Source organism: Saccostrea echinata, unplaced genomic scaffold, assembly GCF_033153115.1.
Source record: "Saccostrea echinata isolate AGI-Se365-2 ecotype Australia unplaced genomic scaffold, CSIRO_AGI_Sech_v1 ptg000029l, whole genome shotgun sequence".
In the NCBI taxonomy this organism is placed as follows: domain Eukaryota; kingdom Metazoa; phylum Mollusca; class Bivalvia; order Ostreida; family Ostreidae; genus Saccostrea; species Saccostrea echinata.
The window spans coordinates 5706330-5728068 of record NW_026889778.1 but is presented as its reverse complement, the minus strand read 5'-3'; the positions used below and the strand labels follow the sequence as shown (position 1 = coordinate 5728068).

Below are 21739 nucleotides of genomic sequence, written 5' to 3'. Positions count from 1 at the left end.
AAAAAAAATTATTCTCCTTTGGAAATGGCAATTTTAAAACAGGGAAATCATAATAATAGTAGTACAGAGGGAGAATTGACAACCTTTATGGGAACAATTTAAAGATCAATCAAAGCCTCGAGACAGTAGAGGTCCATACCATAGGACGTGTGACTTGTATTCTCTTTGAAATATGCATTTGAAATATAGAATATTTATAAATTATACACCAACTAAACACCTGAGTATATGATTCAGTTAAATTTGATAAAATACTTCAGTTAATATTATACAGGTTTAAAATAATATCACAAAGAGTAAAGCCAATACTGGTAATGTTCACATAGGAGTATTGTTAAAATATTGCAGAAAACAGAGTCATAAACCTCTATCAATTGGAAATTCTTGTGTTGTTTAAATTATGATGTTGAATAGAATACCCATCAATATTCAAAATACACAATACAGAAAAAATACTGTTTAAAGACTATCAAGCAGTTGAATGTAGACATCAGTAATTTCCCTTCGTTTTGAGTCACCATGGCTGTGATCAATGCTGTTTCTTCACAACTTCGGGGCACTTCTGTCATTAGTTACAGTTTTCTTTAGCTTAGTCCCCGACCTTATATCACCGAGCAAGGCAGCCCTCCCAGCTGACCCTCCTGATGATGCTGGGGGTGGTGGTGGAGGTACCGGGGCTTGAGGAGGGGGAGGTGGTGGTGGTCCTCCAGGGCTGGTGGGTGGAGGAGGTGGGGGTGGTGGTGGAGGGACCCCCACAGGGGGGCCACCAGGGGGAGGGGGTGAGGGAGGTCTAGATCCTCCACTGTGAAGCATGGTTTTGGAATCTGTTCTCTCCATTCTGACTGAGGAGGTTGTCCTCTTCAATTTCTTTCTGTGAATTGAAAGGGATAATATTACAGCATTGTCACAAAAAGATTTGCATGAACAAGTTAAAAAAAAAGCATGTTCATATATTCACAAAGCAAAAAATCTTGCAAATATCCATTATTAGTCCCCTACCGGTGAAACCGGAGGGGACTATAGGTTTCCTCGGAGTCTGTCCGTCCGTCTGTCTGTCCGTCTGTCTGTCAGTCTGTCCCACTTGGTTTTCCGCACTTTTTTTCTAAACGCTTACAGATATTGAGCTGATTTTTGGTATGTGAGTGTATATTGATAAGTTACAGATCAAGTTTGAATTTCGTTCCGCTTCATTGATTTTTGAGGGAATTACGGCCCTTTAATTTTCAAGGGTTTTCCACACTTTTTGTCTAAACGCTTGCGGATATTGAGCTGATTTTTGGTATGTAAGTGTATCTTGATGAGTTACAAATTAAGTTTATGCTACGTTCCGCTTCAATGATTTTTTTGACGGAATTACAACATTTTAAATTTTGATGGGAACCAGATTACACTTACCGGTAGGGGACTAGTATTGCTAATGCAATACTCTCAGAATGCTTGTTTTTATTTCTTAATATCTTTTTTTTTTCTCTCAGCAGTCTTGAAGTTTAACTAGAGAGTAAAACATGCTTATAGCAAAGTGACAGGGACCAACGAGTTTGCTTCATTATAAATGTACATATCCATTATATCCATTCAGTTCACCATTCAGTTCATATCCATTCAGTTCACAACAGGTTTAAAAACTACAAGGAATGAAAATCACTACACTAAAATTCATTATAAGCATGTTTGCTATAACCATGTTTTACTGTATGTGCATTTGATTGAGAAAGCTCAACATTTAGAGGGTATCATCTTCTAAACATCTCAAGATAATTATAGCTGCATTATAATATAAAAAAGCTTTGATGGATAGACAAAAAGGTACAGTGATTTCTATATCAGGTTACTCACATCTTCTTTCCAGAGCTGACAGCTTTGATTGCTTTCTTCATTTCTTTAGATAAATGAATCTACAAAAATACACTGTATAAGGTGGAAGATGTTCACAAAATGAAACCTTAAAACTCAGTCTGTAGTATTTTTTTTTTCAATACCTTGACTTACTGCTAATTAAAATAGTTAAAGTATTTATTAACACGTACATTCTAAAATCTTTGAACTTTGAATTTAACTTAATTAAATGAATACATCAGAATTTTGAAAAAAATAAGATATACAAACCTTTGCAGGATTAAATTTATCTATCTCCATTAACTTCACTGCTTTGAAGAAGCTCAGCTCCAATATCTACACAAAACATAAAAGATCAAAGTGATAGAGCTTGTGTGTGATTGGTTATAATTAATACACAAAACATAACAGATCAAAGTCAGAGAACTCGTGTGTGATTGGTTATAATTGATACACAAAACATTTTAATTTTTCATAATAACCCTGAATAAATCAATTAAGTGCAAAAAGAGTCTGACAATTTTTTATTTAATCAATTTTTAACATTCTCCCTTTAAATGTCATATATCTTTTTTTCTATCATCTAATTCATTTTTGAATACTATTTAATGAAATATATTATTTTAAAAATGCTCTACAAAACATTGGACAAAAGCAATAGAATATAATGTGCATAAAATGTTGCCTTAGTCGGATTACCATTTTCAATGAAGGGTATCTGCCCCCTGTGTCCACTCCAAAGATAAAATTCAGCACCTGAAATATAAAAATATTTGCTTTCATAAGATCATCAAAGAAAACATATATATAGGTACTCATCTCAAGGGCTGGCTCAATTTATTGGTTAACAAAAGATACAGGTAATTCCTTTTAATACTGTATACTTAGCGGAAATTGATTTCCAACAAGTTAGTGAAGATTTGATCAGCTCCTTCTGGACATGCTAATTTAAATATGAATTTAAACAATAAAATGCATTAATTCCCATACTAACAACCAACGATTGGTATATTATCTGTATAAAAAACTTGGTTGAATATTTTATTATTGATATGCATGAGCTTGTATGTTTCATTGATGCAGATGGAATAGCCGCTGCTTCAGAAATCTCTGTAAGTGATTTGCTAAACAGCATTTACCGGTACTGACAGATTACCAGCAATGGTTTTCATAAGAAATAAAGGAGCTGATGATATTCAGTGGATGTAAATATATATACACTCATAAAAGACATTTAGTCCTGTACTTTATTTAGGGGAAGCTGCTTTCTGCCAAAAGTGCTAAATAGAGTACACCGCCAAATATGATATGTATACAGTGTATCCTTCCTTACTCAATTATGACAAAACAAAGACGACAAAAACCTTTTTTTTCATAAATTATTTTTTTTATTCAAATACTTAAAAACAATCAAACATTAATAAATAAATTAGAAGCACTATATCAGAGAAACAGAGAAATAAAGTAAAAATAAACATCATAGCACTTATACATGTATTTCAATCAAAGCCACCAATCTATATAAAGCACTATATATCAACTTATATACACAACTTAAATTCACACAACACTGAGCACTGGATCCTCACTAAGCACTAATTGCACCTTTCCTTTCTTCACCTTTTTTCTTTTGAGAATTTCACTGTTTCACAAACACAATCATCAGAAGCATGGCACACTCTTGTTGACACTGGACACCTTCCTCTTGTTGACCCCTGATGACCTCCGGCTCCTGTTCCTCTTGTTGGAGAACCACTTCTTGACCTGCTCCTCCTTGATCCCTCCTTTCCTGGCCAGCTCCTCGATGACGTCGGACGATGGGTAGGGATGCTCTCGATGACTGTAGAACCACTTCTCCATCAGCTGAACAGACTTCTGGGATAGCGATGGTCTGGTGCGGAAGTTGCTGATCTGGCTGTCGGGCTGTGTGGTGGTAGTTGTGGTGTTGATGGGTGATGGCTGGGGTAGATTCTCCTCCAGGATCTGTAGGCTGTTCTCCACACGGTCCATGATGCGATGATGGGTGATGTTGTAGTGTTGGTTGATGCTTTCTCTGATGTGATGTGGCTGGTTGGAGTTCTGATGAAGGGCACAGTAGCGGTCTGTCTCCACTTGGGCACTCTGGTACTTGAAGAATGAAGACAAGTCGTTGATCTGCTGAGGGTGATGGTGATGGAGGTTGTTGAATCTCTGAAGAAGCTGTTGTTCACGTTGGGAAGTAGACATCTCTGGCTGAACAGACTTGATGAGCACTGATGGTGTAGATGACTTGGCTTCGTAGCGGAAGATGGTCTGGAGGGCACTGAAGATTTCTGTGGAGGAGATGGTGTTGTCGTCACAGATCTTCTCTGGTGTTGAAGGATGAAGACACTGAAGAGCTAGCTGGAGATCGTTGTCTGCGGATTTCTCTGGTGTGGGATGATCACTGATGAGGGAATCCAGGCACTCATCGAATCTGGCCTCTGCTGCACTGGTGTTGAGGGTGGTCTGGACAGAGGTGCTGGAAGGTTGTGGTGAAGGCGGGGCATCGTCAAAGATGGTGGCCTTGATGACATCCTCTAAGGTAGTAGCGAAGTTGATCTCAATGACTGGGGAAGAAGCACAAGAAGCCATCACGACACACTGAAAGCACTGCACAACACTGAAACACTGCAAAACACTGAAACACTGAAAAACACTAAAATGATACACAACACTAAAAAATGAAGTATTTCACTAAAGCACTACATAACACACAAAAGGCTGAGAATATTACCACACTGGGATTAATTTAATTGTTGCACAGAGTACAATTGATTAATCAGAATGCAAGCTTTCACGTTCTAGATTTATGATAGCCTAGATTGGATCACAGTGGTGAATTGTCAACACTGAATTCTGCAGGCCTATTTGTACCCCCAAATTCTGCTAGAAATCAGCTTGGACTGCTGAATTAAATTTTCATTGGCTGACAGTATATCCCCTTTTCTATGATTGGTTAATGAATCCAAAGCTGATTACTGATTGGTTTATTTACAGTCTTAACACTTCCTTTTAATTAAGCAGGTCAATTAGCTTGGGTCATTAAGGGGATGGTTGGTGAGGTGTCCTTGTGCTGGTAGGATCAAAGTGATAAGGTAGTCTGTGATGGGTCATAATTAATACACAAAAGATAACAGATCAAAGAGAAAAGATCATCATGATTTATAATAATTGACCAATAATAGGTAACAGACCACCTCTACAGAATTATCAAAGTGAGATGCTGACCAATGATGGTAATAATTGATCAATAATAGATCTAATGATTTTAATGTGTTGAAATTTGATCAACCATCAATAATAAAAATGATTTGAAAACAGTACATTTACTTAAAATATTGAATGAAATTGAATTTTTTAGAACATGATACAGAATATGAGAGTTCAAATTGATTTTTTAAAAAGATTCATTCATTCTTTATTTCCCTCATTTGAGGATTATTTGAAAACATTAAATTTACATGACTGTAAGCATACACACATAATAAATATATTGAACAGATAAATACAAAACACAATATAACTTGCAAATAAATGGCAAAACGAGCAGGATGGAAGGGGAAAAAATAAAAAAAAATAAAGTAAAATACTAAATAAATAGTATTGATACATTTACAAAATTGTGAGAGTGGTGGCCTGACAAATTTGCTACTTGAATTGAAGGGCCCAGTTGTAAACCTGGCAACATTTTGCTTGTATTGAAAGTTGATCATATTAAGTTGCTGTAGATCTTTTCCGGATAGTAAATGAACGGAATTACATCCAAGAAGAAAAACAAATATCTCGTCATCTGTCATTGCACAAATTTCTGCAGAGAGGTGGACATCAAAGTTATTGGAAATTAAATGTCATCCCACCAACAGCTATGTGTAAATCTGATTTTAGCCAGCAAGACCAGGTGATGTACATAAAAATATCTAGAAAGATTTCACCACAGAATCTGCAGATATCTGGAGTTTGTTCAGGGGGACTTGCTGCTATGAGTTTACAAATAAATTTACATAACAGGATTTCGTACGATTTTGAAGGAACTAACCAAATGAAACAGGTTCTTATTTTGGGTTATAGACAGAAAACAGTAAAAATCACTGTTGTTTCATATTCTATTGTTTCGTTGTGTTTTATGTTGTTTAGACACTGAAGATCTCACAATCTTTTTCCAGAATTGTTTAGCTGGAAATGAAGTTCAACCATTTATGAGCCAGGTTTGCAGGTATTCAGTAAGGTTATAGGTAGAAAAACTGTGATATCATCAGGTATGAAACCAACAACTGGAAAGTCCTCCAAAATGAATACTGTGAACGTACTTTATTCCAGGGGGTCATAATTCCATGGAATCACAATTTCTGTTCAATCCGCGAGTATAAAATTACGCTGATTTCTTAGATTGTCATTACATATCCTGAATGAATCTTAAGTACGCTGTGACAAAATCCGCGGAAAAATTGTGACCGCGTACATAGCGTAAATTAATCCCACTCGGAAAATTGTACATTTGCAGTATATAAAACGTGTCAGGAAGACCTTCTTTGAGAGAGAGCGATGATCCATGAAACAGTCACCCGAGAAAAAGCAGTTTACAGACGTCTTATCTCTGATTTAATAGGTAGAACATTGAAAAGACTCTCACAGATATCAGATCTTGTCTTTGTAGGAAGGCTCTGAGCATTTTTACATATATAATGTTGAAAAATATTCAGGCATTGGTAATCAGTTGTAGAAAGGTTTTTCCATAGCTCACAAACATAGAGGACTGTGGGCAGTACAACTGACTTATAAAGATGTGATAAGGCGGGCAGATTAAGGTATATAGATCCAATATTGTTAAGTGCATAATATGATTTATGCCCTTTGTGACATGCTGACAGAATTCTATCCGAAAGGTTGAGTTTGTTGTTGATAATGATCCGTAGGTGATTATATATTTTGGAGCAAGGAACTGTGGTGTCACCAAGTTTCCAAATGCAATCTTGATCAATTTTGGAACCTTTGGTACCGAATTGTAATATACATGATTTTAGAGTATTGAAGGAAAAGTGCCATTTTCTAGAATGTTCATATGAAATATCAAGCATATTTTGTAGGGCAGCTGGGGTTATTTCAATGCAAGCAATATCATCTGCTAATGTGGGGGAATTACTAGTTGTGCCAAATGTGCCGGCATTTATGTTAGATTTCTTCGAGATTGACAACAAGTTCATTAATGTACACAAGATATAAGAAGAATGACAAAACCCCATCTTATTGTACTCCTTGTAGAACTGGAAACCAGTTAGATTGCTTTTGATTAACAACGATTGCACTAGATGTATCTGTATGACAATCATTCATAATGGACCAAAGTCTACCCGCAATAATTCATGCAATTTAACAAGGAGACCATGTCTCCATACCGTGTCGATTGAATGATTGATTGTATTTTGTTTAATGCCCCTCTCAAGAATTTTTCACTCATATGGAGACGCCACCACTTGCCAGTGGAGAGCTGCAAATTTTGTCCTATACTCGGCACTTAAGGCCATTGAGCAGTGAGGGATCTTTTTTGTGCCGGCACCTACTGTGACACGGGACGTCAGTTTATGCAGTGTCATCCAAAGGACCGGTCTCCATGTCCAACAGTGGGATTCAAACCAGCGACCTAAGGATCAACTCCTTACTTTGCGACTCTAGAGCAGACATTCTAACCACTGTGCCACACGGGCGACCCATACCATGTCGAAAGCTTTCAAACTGTCTATAAAGCTAATGTAGACATTTCTGCCTTGTTCAATGTTATGAAAAATGGTCTTGTGCATGTTAAAGTAAGCGGTTAAACAACCCAGTTGCTTTTGAAAACCTTGCTGTTGTTTGCTTTGAAAATAGTCATGATTAATAATAAAATCAGAAATTCTTGAATGCATTACATTTTAAAAATTTTCCGAAAGCATGATAGCAAAGCAACAGGCAATAGCTAGCACATGATATTTTGGGTTTGACTCCACCGTTAAATACAGGTATGATGAATCCTTGTGCCTAGAATTCTGGTATTTTTCCAAGGTGTATTATAAAGTTAAAGATTTTAACAATAAATAAAATCATGAAATCACCTCAGAAAATTAGATGTTTGTATGTAATAAGGTCTGGTCCTTAAGAGCTTTATGGCTTTTAAGGTTGTTTAAGACTACTGATATGTCAGAGGTAGAGATTGGGCTGGTCAAAAGGTCATTGCATGATTGGAAACACTGTTTTTTGATGTTGGTGTATCATGATTCCATAAGAAAGTAAAAGCTTTTGTCAAATGAGGAGTCTCTGGATGAAGTATACTGGTATATGTTTTCAAAGTAGGTGGCAAATGCATGTGCAACACCTGATGGATCTCAATAAGACACTCCATTTGAAATAATATCTGGTTATGTAAAAGAGATTTTAACTTTCTGTCTTTTAACTAGCTTCCAAAACATTCTGCCACTTCATCTAGGTCTTGATAGACATTCCCCATGTAATTTTCATATTGAATGGTGAGTGCATCCATAATTTTCTTTTGGCACATTTCTAATTTCGATTACGATACGAGTCAAAACTCATGCCCCTTGGTCTTCCCTCATGTATTCAGATGCATCAGAGGTTCCGTTCAATAGAATGTAGTTGTTTAACCTCCTTCGTCCATGGTGGAATATGCAGATTTAACCTGCCTGAGGAATGCATATTTTTGAAGTATTGACAATAATGTTACAAAGTTCCTGATAAATAAGATTCATTTTTCAACTGAGAATATTTCATATTTCAGTAAATTGATAAGTTCCGGTTGCATAGATGATTTATGGCTATTTATATCATCTGTAGTGAGGTTGCTTTGTGCCAAACTGGTAATTTTAAGTTAGAGGCTAATTTACAGACAATGGCGAGGATATTAAACAATAGGTCCACGGGCCTTATAGGTCACCCGAGTATCATATAACAACTTTCCAACAATTGAAATTGGTTGGTGTTTTAACCTAGAGGCCATGAAATTCACAATTCTGAAAGAGGCACCATTGCTCATCATAATTATACTCTTAGCATGCTTAGTTTGATTACTTAATACCCAGAGGAAGAGCAGAGGAACAAAGAAAATTGCCTTTCCACTATATAATCAGTAGTGCCCCACCCCACAGGAACCCCTGACCCTAGGGACACATATCACAATTTTGAAAAAGGCACCTTTGCTCATCATAAATGTTAACTTGATTAATACCAAGGAGCAGATTTCAAAGCATTAATTCATTTTTAGTATATAATTATTAGAGCCCCCACCCTCCACACCCCCGATACTCCTGACCAAAGGGCCTTGAAATTCACAATTCTGGAAGAAACATCCTTGCTCATTATATCTATGTACTTATTTTGGTATAATATCCTGGAGCAGAAGAGAAGATTTTCAAAGAATTGATGCATTTTCACTATATAATCATTGGAGCCCCGCCCTAACACCAGTACCCCTGACTCAGGGGCCATGTAATTCAAAATTTTCAAAGAGGTACCCTTCCTCATTATAACTACATAAAAAGTTCATGGTTTAATATCCAGGAGAAGAGGAGAAGATTTTTAAAGAATTAATACATTTTCATTATATAATCAATAGAGCCCCATCCTAAAACCAGAACCCCTGACCCAGAGGCCATGAAATTCAAAATTTTGGAAGAGGCACCCTTCCTCATCATAACCATGTACATAGTTCATTGGTTTAATACCCAGGAGCAGAGGAGAAGATGTTCAAAAAATTAATGCATTTTCACTATTTAATCAATAGAGCCCCACCCTAACACCATAACCCCTGACCCAGGGGCCTTAAAATTGACAATTCTGGATAATGTACCTTTGCTCATCATAACTATGCACTTAGTTTATCAGCTTAATACCCAGGAGCAGAGGAGAAGATTTTTAAAGAAATGATGCATTTTCACTATATATTCAACAGAGCCCCACCCTAGCACCAGAACCCCTGACCCTGGGGCCATGAATTTCACAATTTAGGTAGAGGGCTCAATGCTAATTACAATCATGATAACAGTTTGACTGCTTGATGTCCAGGAGTAAAGAAGACTTTTAGAGATTGCATTAATTTTGATGGTTTTAGCCCCATCCCTCAGGCCCCAGGGGTGTGGGGGTCATGAATTTCACAAATTTTGTTCCCCTTCACTCATACATACTATATGCCAAAATTGGTTGGAATTGGTTCAGCCCTTTCAGAATGACGGACAACGCACATTTGACAACGGACATAAGAGATAGCAATAGGTCATCTGAGTGACTCAGGTGACCTAAAAATAAATGAATTATAAACTATGGGATTACAAGCTTAAATATAAATTTGACTTCTCCAGGTTTGTAATAGCAATTTATCAAAAATATACAGATTTATTATATGATTGAATAATTCCTTTATCTCTGATTGGCTGAGATCCAACAATGTAGAAAAAGTACTACATTATATTCACTTGCACATGACCTTCCAGGTGAATATAAGGATTTTTTCCCTCCACATTAAGACTTAAAATAGATTGGGAAATTCCAAACTGATGCACAAGAACATAACATTAAGGCACATAGATTTTTGGGTGAGGGGTGGGGGTGTGACATCAGGGACCTTGACATCAGGTCAAGAATTGTCAAGGCAAGAACTGCATTTACCATGCTAAAGAACATCTGGGCCTCAAAGAACATCTGCATTACCACCAAACTGCGGATCCTCAACTCTAATGTAAAGTCCATCCTACTGTATGGCACAGAGACGTGGAGATTGACCAAAGCAATCCTGCAAAAGATCCAGACATTCTACAACACCTGTCTCAGGCTCATCTTCAACATCCGATGGCCTGAAAGGATCTCAATTGGAAGAACTATGGAAAAGAGCAGGACAGGAATCAATGGATGTACAAATCAGACAGAGGAAGTGGGGCTGGATTGGACACACGCTAAGGAAGCCACCATCCAGTATCACACACCAGGCCCTGACTTGGAACCCACAGGGCAAAAGAAAAAGGGGACGTCCAAGAAACACCTGGAGGCGTGACTCAGAGTCAGAACTAAAGGCACAGGATATGACCTGGCAGGATGCAGTGAAAGCAGCCCAGAATTGAGTTCATTGGAGGACTGTCATCGATGGTCTATGTTCCTTATGGAACGACAGGCCTAAGTAAGTAAGTGGGGGTGGGGGGTTGCAAGAGGCCTGCCTCTCTCCCCACCTTTTGAGAATGTAGTTTTTAATTTAAATTTTAAGGGTAAACATTTTCAATGAAAGCCCTCCTCACCTCATTTATGGACTTCACATACTACCAAAAAAAATTTTGAGTTGGGAGAATTCTTTTCATTGAGGGGGGGGGGGGGGGAGGGGCTAGTCAAAGATTTGTTTTTCAGGTAAGTTGTAATTTTTTTCCCCCTTATAATACCCCTTTTCAAAATCAATCCTGTATATGTGCCTAACATTTATTTTTTTCTAGATTGCACCTAAAATAGAATTAAAAATTCTAATATAATACAACTGGTTATGTTTTTTTAACCTCATTTCTCACATTATGTTTGGCTAGTACTTCAGTAAATGCAAACAAGTAAGATGGCATATATTGGGTTGCTTAAAGAGTGTGTCATTTATTCATTGAATCATGTAATAAAAACAATTATTGTTGTTTTTTGGGTCAATATGATGATTTAGCCACATTTGAAGTACAATATTCACCTCGCCTTTCAACCTAGGTGAATATTGTACTCCTTGGGTGTCTAAATCATCTTATTGACCTCAAAACCAGCAATAATTGTATAATATTATGACTTTTCTTTCTTATATTTTATATTTGGATTATGAATATCAATAAATAACTGTAAAGTTATTTTAATGTTTGACACTAGAAAGATCCCATATCTTATACTTCTTTGCCAAAAAGAAAAATAATTAATTATTAAAGAAAAACAACTTTCCACACAATAAGCTTGGGTACTTAATATGTTTTTGGTTTCATTTCTATGGTTTACTGTAAATAATTACTGGCCTCCATTAGCTTTGGGGTAAACTTCATTATTGAGAAAATAAAAAAAAAAATTAATAGTGAAACCTAGGCCTACATGAAGATTAGGCAAACAGGGGCTTAATTAATTCTACTTTAAGGATTGAAATTTACTTCATTAACTAGGAAAAGTGAATTTCTTTTATTCTGAAAGGTTCAACATTCTTTTCTTGCACATATTTCATCCATGGATTTCACAAAAGTCCCCAGAATTATCAAATGAGCATACTACACATATGTTTATACAAAATGTGATTAATAACAAGAGGCCCATGGACTGCATCGCTCACCTGAGCACATTGGCTAGAAAGAGCAGAAAACAGTTCAGTACAGGGGGTGGGGGGAAACAAACTTTAATTTACACTACCTCAGGATGCTTCCATATCAAATATTAATAATCATTGCTTTGCTGTTCTTAAACAGAATAATTTTAATGATTTTATATTTCCCAACCACCATAAATTTGAACAAATTTGAATCTACACAACCAGAGGATGCTTCTATTATAATGACTAATCATGGCTTTGTTGTTATTGAACAGATCTTTTTCAAGATGATTCCTATATATTCTTATATATGTTGTAAATTAGGAAACATCCCATCCTTATATACTAATACTAATAAATGGGAATTATGTCTAAATATACGTGTATTCAATCCCCTACACATATGTTATGGATTCAATTTTATTGATCTTTATTGCTGATTCATCACTCAACTTCTTTGGTTAGATTCTGAATGCCTTACTTTCCCATAGCTTTGCCTTACATACCCTTTGGCTAGTCCATTCTAAGGGTTATCAGGTAATTCCACTAGATGAAGTATTTGAGGATACTTCTTTTATATGACTAATCTTATTAGTATGATATATAATATAGTATACAAGACTATGAGCAATGTACTTGATTTAGCAGAAGCTGCTTTCTGCCAAAAGTGCTAAATAGAATACACCACCAAAATATTATGTATACAGTGTATTCTTTCCTTTCTTAATCATGACAAAGAAGACAAAAACCCTCTTTTCATTAGATCTTTTATTTATTCATATATTCTACAACATTCAAACATTCATAAATAAAATTAGAAGCACTGTATAAATGAAACTCAAACAATATTAAAATAAACATGATAGCACTTATAGTTCACAGCACTAAATCTATATAAAGCACTACATATCAATTATATACAGAACTTCACACAACACTGAGCACTAAATACTCACCACCACTTCTTCACCTTTTTCCCTTGGAGAATTTCACTGATGCACAAACACAATCACCAGAATGGAGACCCACCGTTTTAGACACAACCAATCTTCTAGAACACAATCATCAGAATTACACCCACTATTTTTGACACAACCAATCTTCTACAACACAATCACCAGAAGCATGGCACACTCTTGTTGACACTGGACACCTTCCTCTTGTTGACCCCTGATGACCTCCGGCTCCTGTTCCTCTTGTTGGAGAACCACTTCTTGACCTGCTCCTCCTTGATCCCTCCTCTCCTGGCCAGCTCCTCGATGATGTCGGACGATGGGTAGGGATGCTCTAGATGACTGTAGAACCACTTCTCCATCAGCTGAACAGACTTCTGGGATAGCGACGGTCTGGTGCGGAGGTTGTTGATCTGGCTGTTGGTCTGTGTGGTGGTAGTTTTGGTGTTGATGGGTGATGGCTGGGGTAGATTCTCCTCCAGGATCTGTAGGCTGTTCTCCACACGGTCCATGATGCGATGGTGGGTGATGTTGTAGTGTTGGTTGATGCTTTCTCTGATGTGATGTGGCTGGTTGGAGTTCTGATGAAGGGCACAGTAGCGGTCTGTCTCCACTTGGGCACTCTGGTACTTGAAGAATGATGACAAGTCGTTGATCTGCTGAGGGTGATGGTGATGAAGGACGTTGAATCTCTGAAGAAGCTGTTGTTCACGTTGGGAAGTAGACAGCTCTGGTTGAACAGACTTGATGAGCACTGATGGTGTGGATGACTTGGCTTCATAGCGGAAGATGGTCTGGAGGGCACTGAAGATTTCCGTAGAGGAGATGGTGTTGTCGTCACAGATCTTCTCTGGTGCTGAAGGATGGAGACACTGTAGAGCTAGCTGGAGGTCGTTGTCTGCGGATTTCTCTGGTGTGGGATGATCACTGATGAGGGAATTCAGGCACTCATCAAATCTGGTCTCAGCTGCACTGGTGTTGAGGGTGGTCTGGATGGAGGTGCTGGAAGGCTGCGGTGAAGGCGGGGCATCGTCAAAGATGGTGGCCTTGATGACGTCTTCTAGGGTGGTGGCGAAGTTGATCTCGATGACTGGGGAAGATGCACGAGCAGCCATGATGACACACTGAATGCACTGCACAACACTGAAGCACTACACAACAATGAAGCACTACACAACACTGAAACACTACACAACACTGAAGCACTACACAACACTGAAACACTTCACAAAACAATACTAAAACATTAACTTTTTCACTATATAACACACAACAAGCTGAGGATAATACCACACTGGGATTAATTCAACTGATGCACAAAGCACAATTGATTAAATTTATCAGATTGCAATCTCACTTATTAGCACTATGATAGCTTAGATTGGATCACAATGGTGAATTGTCAACACTGAATTCTGCAGGCTTATTTGTACCCCCAAATTCTGCTAGAAATCAGCTTGGACTGCTTAATTAAATTTTCATTGGCTGAAAGTATATATCCTTTTCTATGATTGGTTAATGAATCCAAAACTGATTACTGATTGGTTTATTTAGAGTCTTAACACCTCCCTTTTATTAAGCAGGTCAATTAGCTTGGGTCATTAAGGGGATGCTTGGTGAGGTGTCCTTGTGCTGTTAGGATCAAAGTGATAAGCTAGTCTGTGATGGGTCATAATTAATACACAAAAGATAACAGATCAAAGAAAAAAGATCATGATGATTTATAATAATTGACCAATAATAGGTAACAGACCACCTCTAAAAGTGAGATGCTGACCAATGATGGTAATTATTGATAAAATATAGATAATTATTTCAATGTGTTGAATTTTCAAAGTGAGAATTTGATCAACAATTAATAATAAAGATTTGATAGCAGAACATTTACTTAATAAATTGAAAAAAAATGAAATTTTTAGAACATAGTATATGTATTAAATAAGAGTTTAAATCATTTTTAAAAAATGTTTTCTTAGATCAATTCCTATTCATGAAAAGTTTTTTTTAAACATTTGTTAAGAGTTCAAAGAATATTAATTATTAAACAAAATAATAAATTATAGAATTAAAAGATTTAAAATATAAATGATATCTTTCTAGGCTTGTAATTACAACTAATCATAAGAAGTATAATATAGATATATTATGAGTTTTTCTTAATTTTTATATTTGGATGATGAATTATCAATAAATAACTGTTAAGTTATTTTAATGTCTGACACAAGAAAGATTCCATATCTTATACTTCATAGCCAAAAGAAAGAAAAAAAACAAATAAATAAAAGAAAAACAACTTTCCACACAATAAGCTTGGGTACTTTATGTTTTGGTTTATTTTCTATGGTTTACTGTAAATAATTACTGCCTGCCACTAGCTTGGGGTGAATGTCGACGTCATTATTAAGATGGAAAAAAATTAATGGAGAGACCTATAGGCCTACACGTGGATAAAGCATTCTACTTTAAGGATTGAAACTTAACATATACAAAAATTCCCACAACTATAAATTGAGGACACCTGACAAATATCTTTAAACAAAATATATAAATAATTCTTCATAAAGGGTCAAATCTACACACATCAACATCCTTTGATCCACCACACAAAATGCTGAATCAAATCCTTATCAATATATTGAAGTTTGAACATGAAATAAATCTCGCAAAGTTTTATTACTGTGTGAAAAGTTAAGTGTGAGTTTTGATATACAGGCAGTCAATTGCCTGGAATTGATGCCAGATTGTCTGCGGCATAGAAATAAATCAAGCTAAATGTTACACCTTACCGATACAATTTCTGCGTTGTTGATGACACTGAGATGTCGAGGCTCTGGGTGGGCGGAGTCAAGCTCTGACCCTGTACACATCTCGTAAAACACATGACCTGTAAAATCATACAAAATATCATACCATAAAATTGAGTTGCCCCTTGAGAACTATAAAGGTAACACACAATAAGGACATTTAAATAAAAGAAAATAGTTTGAGATTATTGGATTCCTTATCAACCTGTAAATGTATGTACTAATTTTACAGTGAATGTGTATTTTATTTGATATAGTCTACATAATTTAGACTAAGTATTACCAAAGGAAAGGACATCAATCGCCTCTGGTTGTTCCTTTAGTTTCTTCCTTGCCATTATGGAAAGTTTGGACTTCAAACCAAGGAAACTGTTCTCATACCCTGTTATTCTGTCAAAATACAGAGAAAATAGAAGTTATGCAGTCCACCTGCTGATTATCAAATGTTTTCTGATTAAGACATACATATCTTTAGAGTTATTCTACCTGCAGACCCCATTATCAAACATAATGTTTCCATTGTGAAGATGCCCATGGGGAGGTAACTCCTTCTCTTCCATGTATAATAGACCCTGTATTAGGATAAAGGTAAATTACTGATAAATAATACCTATTGAGAGAGGGAGAGATTGAAAGAAAGAGAGAAAGAGAGAGAGAGGAAGAGAGAGAGGGGGGCTTCCCTGGAGATAGAACTCAATACCATATATACTCGCCTATAAGTTGGTCCGCCTATAAGTCGGTTGTATTTTTGAAGCTTATTTTAGAGGGATTGTCCTTCTAAGATACCAATCTTTTCATAACTCGCCTATAAGTCGGACATAGAGTTTTGGACCAAAGTTTAACTCCCAAAAATCCGACTTATAGGCGAGTATATACGGTACTTTACTATGATGAATAATGAAGATGTTAATGTTATATAACCTTCCATTAGTGGATCTACCTGTAAAATTTGTTTTCCGTACACTGCTACCTGTTGTATACCTAGACCGCGACTTCGTACTTTGTATTTATCATGCCAGGATGTGTAGTAACGACTCTGTAAAAAGAAATAATAGAACAGTGTACTCTAGATATACTACACAGACACCTAACAGGCTGACAAAGACAGCTCACTCTAAGTTGAGTTCTGAAGGAAAAGCTCTGTTTATTCAAGTGTTTCCTAAATCACTCACTGAATAAAGAAACATTTAAAACCTTTTTTATTAAATTTTTTTCTATAAAAAAAAAAGACATTTGATTCTGTCAGGAAATAAAACAATTCATAGTTCTAATATTTTAATTAGCTGTACAAGACTTTCCCTTCAAATTACAGTCAAACTTTGCTATCTCAAACTCAAAGGGACAAAGAAAAAAACTTTGAGACATCAGAAGATTTGAGATATTGACTTTAAGATATAAGAAGATTTGAGATATTGACTTTGAGATATCAGAAGATTTGAGATATTGACTTTGAGATATCAGAAGATTTGAGATATTGACTTTAAAATACAATAAGGAAATAGTGTTGGGACTTTCAAATCACTTCAACATATCCATGGTCTTTGAGATATTGGAGTTCCAGATATCAAAGCTCAACTGTATTTAAGAACTTCAAGATGTTTTTAGATATTAAACTTTAAAGACATTACCTGATATATGACATCCTTGAGTGATCCTTTGTTACAAACAGGCTGAATAATAACCACAAAATTCTGATCGATCACAAAGTCAAACTCTATCATAGGAAATATGTATGGATGCTGCAATACACAAAGGTATAAACAAGACAGCTTCTAACCAGAGATACATTTATAACAGGATTATTTTCTTACCCCTAGTTACCCTCCCCCATAATGTAGAAAGAGTACATTTTGTAAATCATTACATTTAATCTACAGGAACAATGTTTTCATAATATGAGAGTTAAACATTATATTTATTTATAAGATATGATTTTAACAAATACATCCCTCTTATGACATGTTCATTTTATTTTGAGTAACCTTACTTTCAGAAGACAGTAGCATTTATTTATTCACAATACATGTATATTTATTTCCAACTGTTCAGTAATGAGTAAGTTCTCTGTTAATATTCAGTAGAATTTTATTTTCATGTCAAGACAATCTCTCAAAATTATTAAGAAATAAACTTTTAGTAAATAAAACATGATTTTCAATATCATCTTCCTCTTCTGAAGTGATCAGAAGATATATGTATTACTAACCCTCAAAAGGTTAAACAGCTCTTTCAACACTTTTCTGGTTTTTATGTCAAATTCCAGAAGATATTTATCCGGGCGTGGAAGCGTGTTCAGGACACACTCGGACTTTCTTCTCTGATCGCTGACACGAAACCATTGTTTCTCAGATCTGCTTCCTGTTTTTAATAAAGAAATTTTTGAAATGCACTTTTCTATTTCACAAATAATAGAGAGCACAGATAGGTAAATAAGAAGTGCCAGTCATACAGAAAAATCTAATTTTCACGAATTATCATGCAAACAAAGAAAAGTGAAGTTGAATCTGCAAATTCAATATTTGGCACTTTTTTCAAATTTTATGCAAACTTTGATAATGGTGGACAATTCAAACACAACTTAGGCAATACAGATTTAAGTTTAAAAGAAATAAAACAATAGTACATTTCCTAACAAAAATAAACACTGACTTTCAAAGTCAAGAGGATGTTACCTAGTTGATTAAGCTGTTCAAGTTTGTTGAACTGTGAATGAGATCGTAGGTAGTACTGAGCATTCATCCAGGCTGTGTCTACAGAACAAAAATGGAAAAAAGGCCGAGTCAGAGACATAAATGTCTGCAGAAAAAAAAAATGGAAAAAAGGCCGAGTCAGGAAATAAATTAAGGGAGCTGATTGGGGTTTTAAGATCTTTTAAAAGAGCTTATGCCTTTTCTTTTATAACACTTTTTATGACCACCTCTTAAAGAAGTTTTAATTATCATATTAATGTCACAAACACACTATAACAATGTCCTTCTACCTATCACTTGAAAAATTGTTAAGAAATAATTAGTTTTAAAAAATATGTAATTAAGATTTTTTACCTGTGATTTCTTGATTTTGTTAAATTTAATAAATTTTGTTGAAAAAATTACTTTAAAAGTTTAAATATGCTTTAAATCTTTCCCTATTCTGAACAAATGTTTTGCAATGAAAACCCCTATTGGTCTCCTTACATTTGTAAAAGTGAAACAAAACTGAAAGAATTCCAACAAAACTTGCAAAATGACTATGCATTAATTATTTCTAAAAATCTTAGCTTATTTGGATGATCAGTTATGGGATATGCATAATTTTCAAGTGTTAATCAGATTATTAATTTATTAGACTGTTACCTTGAACTTTTTCTTCTGTTTGTTTCTGGTTGTTGTACATCCGGTCATACAGAGCCACATCATGGGTGTTCAGTGGCTGATATAAGTACCTATTCCTAATCAGAGAACAAACCAGCTAATTCAGAGAATTTGTATTCCCTGCTTAAGGAAAAAAGAAGAGGGTGGAAGAACTGGGAAAAATATGCAGATGGAGAAGGAGAAAAAAAAAGTCAACCTTGACCTTCTAGCTTTTCGCCTTAAAGTCAATAGGAGTCTTTTTAAAGTTAGAAAAATTCATGGCCTAAAGTTTATTGCAAAAGCTAACAGAAAAACTAAAATTATCATCAAAAAATTATTTATGTAATATGTATTTCTGACCATAACCATTGACCTCAAAATCAATATGGGTCTTTTCGAGGCCACTGGGAGTTGTTATAAAATATTTCAAATTAATATCACCCACTTTCAGTGAAAGTGTCCATGGTGTCTGGGGACAAAAATGTCAATGAAGCACACTGTTGATGAACATAACAAAAAAGGTCAAGAAGACTGTTATTTGACATTGCTTGAATAATTATAGCGATCCTATAAAAAGACCTTATGCTTTTGCGACATTATGTATGGATTTCTGTTACCTGTTTCTACAGCACCACCAGATCAGAAGGAGTATCAGGGACAGGACAAATAATCCAACCAGAATCGGGATCTACAGTGAAAAAAGTTCAAAAGCACATCTTTCAAAAAAAAAAAAACAACTTTCAAATTAAGGTGGTATGGGATACCAAACGAAACTTCTCCTACATATTTATGTACCCAAATTAGAAGGATTTGAAATACCCCCACCTTTCAGTATATTAAAGTGTAATTTTAATAATTTTTTTATTATTTTAATGAGAAATACAAAAACGATTTTTTTTCTTGCATAATTCTTTTTTCATAAGCTTAATATTATAGGCAGGCGTTTGCTAATATAAAGTGTTTATAAAAACAAAAATGACAAGAAATATGTCTTAGTATTTTTTTAATTTTCAACAAAAAATAAGCGTAAAAAACTGGGAAAACTTTATTTCTTGAAAACAGACGGATAACATTTCATGAAAGTCTACAATAAGAATGTATCTTAATATGTTAGCAAAGTGAAATAAACAAATTGAAAATATATATATAAATGGAAAATATAAAATGCATATAAAATTTTTTGAATTAAAAGATCCGAGCGGAAGAGTTATCCTTCTTTATTTTCCAAGGGTTGAAAAAACCTGGGTGCTATTCTAGAAATGATGAGCATTTTTTCCCAACCATAAAAAAGTCGCACTTTGTAGTTTTCAACTTTGAGCGGTTTTGAAAACAATGCATGGACAATCGCTTTCCAGGACGTGTCTTGTTCAGAGCAATTGCATTCATCTGAACGTTTTGGGACTATATACAACAGCTAGCTGATTTGTGACCAAACAGTTACTTCTTGAATTAAATAACAAAAAAGTCCAGCTCTGGTTAACGTGATAATTGATTGGTGATAATTCAGCACAATGTGAAGTAATCGCACTTATCCATGCCTCACCGCACACAAGGTGCTGTACAGTTACTCAAACAATTGAAATACAGCTTTTGCTTAAAAGTGTTCAAAAGCAGCAATGTTGAAACTACCTTTTACAGGGGTTTGCTTTTTTAAATGTCCGTTGTACAATTATAAGTAAATTTATATACTTGCGATTTTTTTGTCTGTTTTTACTTAAAATGCCGACTTGTGAGAACTTGCATTGAAATAGGCTTCAGAGTGTTCTTTTCAACGGTGTATCTACAAATTTTGACCCGATAATAAGCACTCATGCAAATCAAAACAATACTTCAAACGGAAATACGTCATAACGTAGAGGTATCCCATACTACCTTAAAATATAATTTCAATCTGAAACAGAAAATGATATATAATGTTAAATGAATTAAGTTTGATGAGTATTTGTAATAAGTTACAAAATCCTGATCAACCAGAATCAGTGAATAAATATAAAGGCATCTGAGTAAATATTTCATATATGCACTATATAAACAGATAAATGTACTCATGATCATATAGTATATAGGCCTATATGGCAATCACTTCAAATGGAAAGTTGCTTAAAATATGACATTTTAAACCCATGATTAGTACTTTAACAACAACAAAATACAAGTGATAGCATATAATCATATATGAAGTCTTACATAGATGTGATCTTTAAGAAACTGGAAAAAATCCGACATTCTTGCATGGCCCTTTTGTCGTCTGTTGTAAAGCGATCATATGATTAGTGAAGGCCAAAGTTTGCATTCCGAGACCGAAATAAATAGTCCTGAAAAATGATTTGTTCGAAGAATATTACAAATTTCATTATTTACCATAGCTCAAATAACAGAAATTGTTGTTTTTTTTTTCTTTAATATATAGAAGAAACCCGAGTAAATTATCCTATTCATCCGGCATGCCAACTTTCACTTTGAAAATAAATCGGGCTCGAAATTTTATTATTTTAAAATTTATTCACT

The 21739-nt window shown here is 35.2% G+C and overlaps 1 protein-coding gene across 1 annotated transcript; it reads right to left on the bottom strand.

Moving 5' to 3' along the window:
• Nucleotides 1-192: 192 nt before the first annotated feature.
• LOC133195522 (probable inactive serine/threonine-protein kinase slob2) lies at nucleotides 193-21683 on the bottom strand. Its single transcript, XM_061331386.1, has 14 exons — nucleotides 21419-21683; nucleotides 19849-19919; nucleotides 19235-19329; nucleotides 18572-18649; nucleotides 18106-18257; nucleotides 17528-17638; nucleotides 16840-16935; nucleotides 16386-16471; nucleotides 16183-16289; nucleotides 15882-15979; nucleotides 2536-2592; nucleotides 2107-2172; nucleotides 1837-1895; nucleotides 193-871 (listed from the first exon to the last, which is right to left on the bottom strand). Exons 1-14 carry the CDS (start codon nucleotides 21455-21457, stop codon nucleotides 544-546), a joined length of 1443 nt encoding a protein of 480 aa, XP_061187370.1. The 5' UTR covers nucleotides 21458-21683; the 3' UTR covers nucleotides 193-543.
• Nucleotides 21684-21739: the final 56 nt, after the last annotated feature.

Excerpts from the sequence above, each read along its gene's own strand:
- LOC133195522 (XM_061331386.1), bottom strand. The coding sequence starts at position 21,457 with ATGTCGGATTTTTTCCAGTTTCTTAAAGATCACATCTAT. Across the intron at positions 1,896-2,106 it reads ATAAATTTAATCCTGCAAAG|ATTCATTTATCTAAAGAAAT; the intron begins GTTTGTATATCT and ends GTATTTTTGTAG. Across the intron at positions 872-1,836 it reads GTCAGCTCTGGAAAGAAGAT|AAAGAAATTGAAGAGGACAA; the intron begins GTGAGTAACCTG and ends TTCAATTCACAG.